This window comes from Chanodichthys erythropterus, chromosome 5 (assembly GCF_024489055.1).
Source record: "Chanodichthys erythropterus isolate Z2021 chromosome 5, ASM2448905v1, whole genome shotgun sequence".
NCBI classification, from domain to species: domain Eukaryota; kingdom Metazoa; phylum Chordata; class Actinopteri; order Cypriniformes; family Xenocyprididae; genus Chanodichthys; species Chanodichthys erythropterus.
In genome coordinates this window covers 9,600,460-9,610,706 of record NC_090225.1, presented here as the reverse complement: position 1 = coordinate 9,610,706, position 10,247 = coordinate 9,600,460, and the positions used below count along the sequence as shown (strand labels likewise).

The following is a 10,247-nucleotide window of genomic DNA, read 5'->3' as shown; positions in this document are numbered from 1 at the left end:
GCAGGCGCTGAACTTAGCCTAAATTGATTGACAGCTTCAGTAATTATAAAGGGAGCGCTCTTTGTTTATAACCCAACCCATAGAAAATTTGAAAAACAAAAACATTTTCATGCTGCTCAGTATACTGCAAATTTTAAATCCAAAACTGCAATGACTGACTGAGTGATATAACCATAGCAAAAGATAAGACAAAACAATCTAATACTGTATGTCAAAATAGATCTGTGCATTAAGTCTTAGAGTGTAAATGCAAACTAGACCTGCCACTATGTAACTGGTATGCGTTTCATTGTTCTTATTGTTCTCACTTTCATTTCAGGTAAAAATCAAAGATGGCGCTGCTGTGAATAAGGTCTATTGGCAGTTTTAGCATTCCATATATTGGTGCAAACTACTAGAAATTTTGATACTGTGACAACCCAAGTTGATTGCCTGTTAACAGTATGCATCTGCTATATGAGGTCTGATAATTGAGTTTTAAAGCAATGTGAGGCTAAAGACTAAAGTGTTGCTACCAAATTGTGCAGGTGCACAACTGTGTGTGAAGCTGAAATTCTTTTCTGTTTCATTTCTACATCTACTGGATTTCTGTGCCCTACATTTTTGACAGTAATCGCTGTATGACGAGATGCTCACAGGCTCTAAATGCTCACAGATGATCCTGATGAAAATCTAAGCAGAGAAAGATCTCATGCATGCAGATGTGTAAACATTATCTGCCAGAGATATGGATTTGGGTGACAGAATATAAGATTATGGGATGGTAAATTGGCTGACATTCGAGTGGAACCTGTAGGAAAACATCTAGAATGTATTTTATGCTTTGAATAGAACATGGTTGAATATCATTCATATTGTCTATGCAGTACAAGTTTCTACACAGTTGCTATGGGGACATGCATTTTTATTTTGCCATGCATAAAGGTGCATAAAGGTTGTCAGGTTTTTGTGGAGTTTCCATCTTTCAACCTGAGAGTTGAGCAGCAAGTCTGAACACACATTCACAGTTCTTTAGAAACTAGTTGATTTATCTTCTGCTTAGATGTTATCACCAATTATATTTACAGTAGAACATCTAATTTAATTTACTTTTCAAATCAAATCCTTTTTTAGTTAGTGGTTTGTTGAATGACACATTGTCATGCAAATAATTAAAGGTGGTACAGGGGATGTTTTCGTCGACTGAGTTTTTGAAATGAGCGCATGCAACAACCCCCCTCCTTCAGTGTTTGTTTACCACCGGCATTCGCTGTGTTATTAAGCCGGGCACACATTTAACGACTAGCTAAAACATTCTAAGACTGTGCTCAACATACAGCGATAGTTTCCTGCTCCTGGAGCAGATTTATATACTTTCACAAGGAATTTGAACACCGACTGTAATCGCAGACTGAACGCAACTGGCTCTGACTGGACGCGTTTGAGCGCGATCAGTCATAAGTATCAATTTACATTCATAATCGGCCTTACAATCGTTAAGTGTGTGTGCGACCTAAAGCCGTGGATTCATTATGTCGGACTCACCGCAGGTGACTCATAATCTGCAGTTGTTACTCCTGTCTCTTGACAAAAACATTGCATGCGAAGTGTGGAAAAAGTTACTAGAGCGCGCAGCCGTGCGTCTCTCACAAGGAACGTCATGGCAGTGATTGACAAGCCAGAGGGCCAATCCGCGCACGTCTCTCACAATGACAGTGATTGACAAGCCAGAGAGCCAATCGTTTACGCGATGATCGCGTAAACGATTGGCTGATGTTTTTAAGGCCCTACCTCATGCACAGAAGATGTATATTAATATTATTACTTTCAGTGCACCTAATAAATAGTCTTTCATCAGTTAGTAAATACAGTTTCAAGTAATATTGCAAAAATGTATAAAACAAAACGTCCTCTGTACCACCTTTACGTTTGCTGGTATTAGATTAATTATTTGTTGTAGTCACTAGATTTAGAATATGTCCATTTTAATCTTCAGAGCTTCTGAACATGGAAATGGTGCAGCAACATTTATTGCTGAAAGTGTTGAATAAATATGAAAAGAACACATTAAAAGAGGGAATTTGTTTTTCTCCAGGGAAATGTTTGAGAGAAATACTAATATGCACATTCAAATCTAGGACATAATTCTAGGAAAAGGAATATGTTTTGTATTCATGTTTTCCTCTCAAATAGCAGTATTTTGGTTTGACACACTTTCACTGACTTCATCTTTTGTCTGATTCCCTGGGCTTTGTGCTGATATGGGGTGTTCTTTCAACCTGGGGCACTTTTTTAATCATTTTTTTTATTACAAGTTGTCCTGTAAATTCACACCATGATGGTTCAAGAGTTGACTTGATGAGCCACTCTATCAAACAGCAGTGTTTAGACAGCATTTAAGTGGTCAAGGCATTTAATTAGTCAAAATGGATGGTTTATGTGAACACAGAAATTTACCACGTGCTCTTGCACAAATTCTCAATATTCTCTGATTAGGTTTCCAGTCCTGTACCTCATGTTCAGTAGGCTGCCTGAAATGCATGATGTATTTATTTATTTATTTTTAAATGTGGACTGATCAGTATGGTGGTATAAAATGCATGGAGAAAAACTGCAGTAGTCTTGTTTGTACAGATAGAGAGAAAGAGAGATTTAAATTGTTTAAATCTTGTTAGGTTAATAGAGTGGTGCAAGGATGACGTCAAAACCCGAAAGATTTATTCACCAGTGATTCCCTCGAGATTTTACTGTAGGATTTTATATTGGGGATTTTCAATTTATGAGTAAAATAAAGCCTGCTATAAACATAACTTGGCAATACTTTGATCATATTGTAGGCTGCTTTTAATTTTTGGCTGAACTATTCCTTTTATTTGATATATTGGGAAAAATGGCTCTGGAGTTATAGCCTACTTAAGCAGTATTTCCAGAATATCAGGATGACAGCAAAGGTGATATTGATTTTATATAACAGTTCAGTAAACAAAAAGTTAATAAGTGACATTTTAGACGTAATATTGCCAATATTGTCTGTTTTTGCTCTGTTTCTCCAACGAAAATACTTCTAAACAAGCCTCAGCAAAAGAGTTACGTACACTTCTCTGAGACGAGCAACACACAGTCACAGTGGTGTTTCGTTAGTCGTTACTAAACGAAGCAGGGGTTTTGAACGAATCGATTCAGTGATTCAGTCACTTGCTTCATTCCAGAAAGAATCAGCCGTTTCGAACAAATCAGTGGAATTAATTCTTTACTCATTAAGAGTGATTTGCCGCCACCTACTGGCGGTTTTAATTTCATAATTTCATTTTCTTCCCATCATTTCATAAACAATTTCTCAACATTATTTATGCAGTGAAAATGCATTCACCCATAAGATTACGTATACATTAACATGGTGAGAAAAAATGTCCCTGGAAATCAATTTAAGGGGTCAAATATCAGCCTTTAATGGGAAAGTTAATTTCTGTCAGTTCCCAGTTGATATTTCATAGAAAATATGTGACCCTGGACCACAACCACCAACTGAAAGCTGAATAAATAAGCTTTCCATTGATGTATGGTTTGTTAGGATAGGACAATATTTGACTGAGATACAACTATTTGAAAATCTGGAATCTGTGGGTGCAAAAAATAATAAAAATAAAATCAAAATATTCAGAAAATCACCTTTCAATTTGTCCAAATTAAGTCCTTAGCAATGCATATTCACTCACAAAAATATATTTTTGATATATTTACAGTAGGAAATTTACAAAATATCTTCATTGAACATGATCTTTACTTAATATCCTAATGATTTTTGGTATGATTTTTGATGACATACATGTTTTTTGATTTTTGGTCACATACATAAGCAAAATTTTGAAAAGCTTTGTGTCTCCCATCCCAAATGCTAGCAGTATACTCTGCTAAAAGACTGAAAGAGTTGCAGTGAAAGTTGGATCACCTCTTACAGGAGAAGATCAGATCATCTCGCATCATACACACACAAGTGTCACTTATCACCCAATACACAGAATTTCAGTTTACACATCCACTAGCATACTATTCACAATTTAATAAAAGTGGGATGTTCACCTGATAACTGTTACAATCCTCTACTAAAAAATTGCAAATTATTGACAATTACAGAAATACACTATCATGTATCAGGAAAAAGTGCAATTGTATAATGATGGAAAAGTAAAATTCACATGCTCATGTAGTTTCACACCACTGAAAATGTGAAGCGTGTTGTATGTGTGTACGTCTCTCCTGGTCTCAGCAGAGCATCAGGAAAATTAGGCTGATGAGAGACAGAGAACAGATATCTCATTCATTGAGAACCATTACGCTTTACTCTCGGACTAAAGCAAACACGTTACATAAATATAAACAAGTTCACAAAAAGGGTCTGTATATGATCGATAGTATAATGTGCACTACCATTAAAAAAATTTTATACATTTTTAATGTTTTTAAAAGAAGTCTTATGTTCACCAAGGTTGCATTTAATGATCAAAATTCAATAAAAACAGTAATATTGTAAAATACTATTACAATTTAAAATAAACAACTGCATGCCATTGCCAATGCATCCTTGCTGAATAAAAAGTATTAAAAATTACATCTTACTGCCACCAAATTATCAATTTACACTACGTACATTGATCAAGTGCCACAACTTTGTTTATTTGGAGAGAAAAAAAAAGTACTTTTAATTAAATTACCTGGTTAACAGCATCTGGCCAGTTTTGGGTCTCTAAACAGAAGGCACTGTGTTTGGAGTAAGCAGCTCCACCCTTCCCTTTCAATGTGCCATCCAGGAAGTTGGAGGTGTAGAACTGAACCCCAGGCTGTGTAGTGCTCACCTCCAGGACACGACCCGTCCCAGGATGCACCACTCTACAGAGACCAACATGTACAGTAATATTAAGACACACAAAGTGTTACATCATGAACTCAATATTCCAATACAAATGACACACCGTGCACATTTTCTCTCCAGTGGCGGTTGACCAGGTGAGCTCAGACAGAAGTTGTGATCAAAGCCTGGACCAGGCAGCTCTTCCAGTCTAGAGCCAAGAAGGACTGGCTTTCTCAGGTCAAACAGGCTCTTCTCCACAGATGTCACCTCCCCTGTACATAGTACAGAAACCACACAAAACCATGTTTGAGAGGTTCTGTTCTGGAGTGATGTAAGGTAAGGTTATAGATGTTTAAAAAGATATAATTCTCTAAAATAAAAATAAAAAACGTGGTAATACCTGTGGGGATCATTGTATCATCTACAGGCAGGTACGACTCCGCTGAGATGGTCACCTCATGGTCGTAAACGTCTGGTGTACCCTGCAGAATGTGGGATATTAAACAGCATTTATTGATTGTAGGAATAATTAAATATAGTCATCAAGAGTGTGTTCATTGTTAAAGTAGACGTACTGTCAATGGTGAATTACTTGATTATTATTTAAAAAGCAGGGGTGCCCAATCTGCTCCTGGAGGGCCACTGTCCTGCAGAGTTTAGCTCCAACCCTAATTAACCCTGAAGCATCCTTCACAGAGCAGCCCTTAATGAGTCCTTCGTTGATAAAGTTGGGCACGAGTGTCACAGGTGTGATCCCAAACTTTTTTTTTAAACAAATGTCATTAAAGTAAAAAAACTCAATTTATGCATTTCTTTATTGATTTTTTATTTTTTTTGGGGTATTTTTGACCTTATTTACCTCTAAAATGACAAAATTACTTCACTGACTTATGTAAAATATGATTATGATTATTTTTATGTTATTTTTATTTTTTTACTTAAAGCTGCTGTTCACGATTTTTGGCCCTTTAGCAATTAATAAACAGAACTGCACGAGTCTTGCGGAGGAACTTTCTAGCCGGAGCTACTTTTCTCCGTGTATGTCTATGGCGAGTCACGCAGTTACTGTCATACTCTGCAGCGAGTCCTACCAGTCCGGTCTGAAATAGTCCGAATATAAACACTTATTAGAAGTGTACCATAATGATTCAGGATAGGACAAAAACACAGTTTGGAAAATGGATTCATGTTATATATTCTCATTACATCATTTTTGTAAATTTTTAACACAAAAAAAGTTGCAGACTGCAGCTTTAAGCAAAAATATTCATTCCAGTAAGTTGAAACAATCAAAACCTCAACATTTGGCATACGTTGGCAACATCTGGTGACAAATGTTGGTATAAAAATAGCAATTACATGAAATATCAAAGCCCATTAGATGACTGCAGTATTCAAAGGCTGCATAGGCTGAAATCTCTAAACCAATGTTGTAACAAACTTAACCTCTTAAGAATTAGATTTTATCACAAGTTAAAAAAAATTTAAAAACCCTTTGTGCTGGGTGAGACTATATAAAGATGCCAAAATATGCTTAGAGACATATCTGACAATGCTTCAAAGAAAAGACAAAGTAGGAGACAGAGTAATCATTTATTTCTAACAAACACATCAAATATCAATAACTCAAGCAAATGGTACCAAACACGTACCACAATTCCATTTGCTACAAGTGCCCAAAGTGTCCATGAAAGACCGATTAAGGATTTTTTTCCCAACCACTTAATGTTGTTGAATCAAGCCCAACTACTTTTTTGTGTTCAGGTGGCAAACTTAGGAAAAGTAGCCAGCTGTCAGTCTGCAAGCTAGAAATGGCAATGATGTGCGCTAAAATCAAGCCCCCCACTATTATTTTTTATTCATTTCCATATTCTGTTTCACTCTGACATAACTCACCATAACATTATTCACAACTTTCAATTCACACAGACTTTAAGCATGAAGCATAAGACAATGTTTGGAAACTCTCTCCATGTAGCCCTACCTGTCCAGCCAGGTTGAAGTATGAATGGTTGGTGAGGTTGATTGGTGTAGTGTGGTCAGTCTGTGCTTGGTACAGCACACTCAGTGTGTTCTTCTCCAGTGTGTAGGTGACACAAGCGTTTAGGTTCCCTGGGTAACCCTCATCACCATCTGGACTGCTGTGACGCAGTTTCACTCCGTTAGCCACAGCCTCTGTGGTCCACACGGCCTACAGCACACAAATGTCCTCAAAGGATTAGCTCACTTTAAAATGAAAATTGCCCCAAGCTTTATTCACCCTCAAGCCATCCTAGATGTATATGACTTTCGTCTTTCTGATGAACATAATCAGGGGTTATATGAATAAATATCCTGACACATCCAAGCTTTATAAATGGCAGTGAAAGCTCAAGAAAGGGCATCCATCCAGTACAAACATACTCCACATGGCTCCGGAGGGTTAACAAAGGCCTTCCGAAGTGAAGCAATGCATTTGTGTAAGAAAAATATCAGTTATGCTTTATTCGTAATTTGAATATGGAAGGTGTAGGACATTGCATAAGCGTTTTGAACAGCAAGAGTTTTACACTTTCTTCGTAAGTAGAATACGGTAATACAGTCAAGCGGAAGCTAGATATTTTACTACATAACTTGTTAAATATGGATATTTTCTTACACAAATGAAAGAAGGATTTTTATAAAGCTTGGGGTAATTTTCATTTTAAAGTGAACTCATCCTTTAATGAAATGCCTACAAAACGACACAATGTCTGCTGACTCGCATGAAAGAAATGACAAATAACATTGAATGAAAATTGTTTTGGACCAAAAAGGATAGACGTATATGTAATTATTTGTTTACCTTGTCAAATCCCTTCAGTCCTCCATGCAGAGCATTGGGTCCATTGTTTATAGCCAGTTTATATTCCTTGTCATCTATCACAAAGCGGCCCTTTGCAATGCGGTTTGCAACCCGGCCTACCACAGCTCCAAAGTAGCGAGGATTTGAGAGATATCCTAGAGTGAAATAAAGGAAATCAATCATTATTTTCATTTAGTATCTCTATAGTTATGTCTGGAGATAGACAGATATATCGACAAGGCTGATTAATAGGCTGACATTTGGTTATTCTGAGATCATCTGCCCATAATAATGCCTGATTACAGAAGTTGTTCTCAACCTTTTTGATTCCAAGGACCCAATTGTCCACAACAATATATTTACTCTTAGTTTCTGTAAATAAAAATGTCACAATTCCAAACGTTTTAAGAGCTGAATCTTCTTAAAGAAATAGGTCACCCAAAAATAAAAAGTGGTGAATTTTGACTTTCTTCCAGCCGAACACAATCAGAGTCTTTAATTATGTGTTTGGCTGAAAGAAGAAAGTCATATACTCCTAGGAAGGCTTGAGGGTGAGTAAATTATGGGATAATTTTCATTTTTGGGTGAACTATTCCTTTAAGAGGTTCCCATTCTCCTTAACCAATGAATTTGCATGACTTTTACAGCTGTTTATTATTTACTGGATACATTTTTTTAAACATATCTTTCTACCTAATAAAATATTTTATATCTTGGCATTGCTAGACAAAAGTATATTCTTTATAAAAATGGCCATGCCAAATCCTGGTTGTTTAGGGGGCGAATACAATTAAATAAAAAATATATATCAAGAAGTCTTGATTTAATTCTTTAGCTTATTAAAAGCTTGTTTTGTGTTATTTTAAATAATTTTAAGTCATATTCAGGGTCGCTTAGAAGCTTGCTGAGGCCCCCTGGTCGAGAACCACTGGATTACAGAAATTATAGGTAACCTTGCGTTTATTTCAAAATCTATGAACAATCTTGGATAATGCACATCTGTTTTCAATATTGTGCAATTGTTCAATTCCCTCAATTATATTTCATAAAGGGCATCAGCTACCCTGCTTTCTCAATATCTGTATAGGCTATTTTAAAAGCACAAATTGGGCAACAAAGTGAAGATTTTTTTATTGGCCCAGCTTCTGTAGTGTAGCTAAATATATGATGTATAACATTTTTAATTAGATTAATTCTGATATTGGCTTTACCTGCAATACACTGAACTTTCTTTTTCAAACAAACGCCCAATGTTTTTTTATGTTTTACCCTATGAATGAAAGAATATAAAAAAGGCTGCTTTAATCAGTTTGATCTTTTCCCCCATAAAGACATTAACTACTATGCACTTTCATCAAAAAATAAGTATAATGTACTTATTGGGTTCATATTGAATTGCAAAACACTTTTGCTGTTATTGAAGTGGGATACGGGTAAGGTTAGGGAAAGCTTTGGTGGTATGGATAAGTTTAAGGGGGGTAAGGTGTAAGGGATGGGTCAACAGTGTAATTATAAATGTAATTACAGAAATTAATTACACATGTAATTACATGCAGGTATTTTTCAAATATAAAACATGTATGTACACAATAAGTGCATTGTATCAAATTATTAATTTAAATGCAAGTACATAGTAGTTAAGGCCACTTAATATAAAGTGGGACCGAACATTTTAATTACTGATGGCTTTTTCATAGGAAGAATCTCCTAAATCCCTTGAAATGAAACCAATGAGTCAATTGTTTAGAGTTAGAAAATGAATGTGGATTTAGCAGCTTAGATTATTTGATTTTTGGGAGAATTTCATGAGAAATGCCTGACTACATAGAGAAATTTTACTGGATACCAACTGGAAAATAGAATTATTCTTAAAAAGATATAAAAAGCAAAAGCCTTCATTTGTTCTTCAATATCTTAGAAACAGTTGAGATATTAAAGAACCATTATTTCTCATTTTCTTTTCTGTACTGAGAGGACACATCTGGCAGGAATAAGCAGAGAAATTGTTAAACTCTGATTTCCCATTTACTGAACGATAGAACTTGCCTTCTAAGTCATCGTATCCCAACACTATATCCGCATTTTGACCGCAGCGATCTGCTGTTTTGATGGACTTTATCACACAGCCCAGAGAGATGATCTCCACACTCACACTGCAGGACCGCAGGATCCATTTTTCCACTGGACCCACTGCAGTGCCGAACTCCTCTTTACACACCTCGGTCATTATGAATGAACCCGTTTGCTCTAACGTTAGACAGGACTTACACGTCCACCATTGCAAAGAAAGTTACAACACTTTGAGTTAGTTAACTACAAAGTACCGCCCACTAGTGAAGCTTCGAAACATTTGCGAATCATTTGTTTCGAACAAGAGATTCGGAGCGCGTACAAACCTTCCAGAGTCACGTGATTTCAGTAAACAAAGCTTCGCTACGTCATTACTGCTTCAAAATTGTAATGGTTCGCCGCTAATTATTTAATCTCAGATCAATTTTTAATATTTGTAGACATTTAATGACACATTTGTATATAATTAAAAGTATCTTATTGATTAGCCAAGCTCTACATAAAACAAACAAAACAATTTAAGAA

At 36.0% G+C, this 10,247-nt stretch overlaps 1 protein-coding gene across 1 annotated transcript; it reads right to left on the bottom strand.

Moving 5' to 3' along the window:
- Window positions 1–2,833: 2,833 nt before the first annotated feature.
- On the bottom strand, window positions 2,834–9,983 carry galm (galactose mutarotase). Its single transcript, XM_067385164.1, has 7 exons — window positions 9,699–9,983; window positions 7,653–7,807; window positions 6,813–7,019; window positions 5,229–5,310; window positions 4,950–5,100; window positions 4,692–4,866; window positions 2,834–4,267 (listed from the first exon to the last, which is right to left on the bottom strand). The coding sequence occupies exons 1-7, from the start codon at window positions 9,877–9,879 to the stop codon at window positions 4,190–4,192; spliced, it is 1,029 nt and encodes a 342-aa protein (XP_067241265.1). The 5' UTR covers window positions 9,880–9,983; the 3' UTR covers window positions 2,834–4,189.
- Window positions 9,984–10,247: the final 264 nt, after the last annotated feature.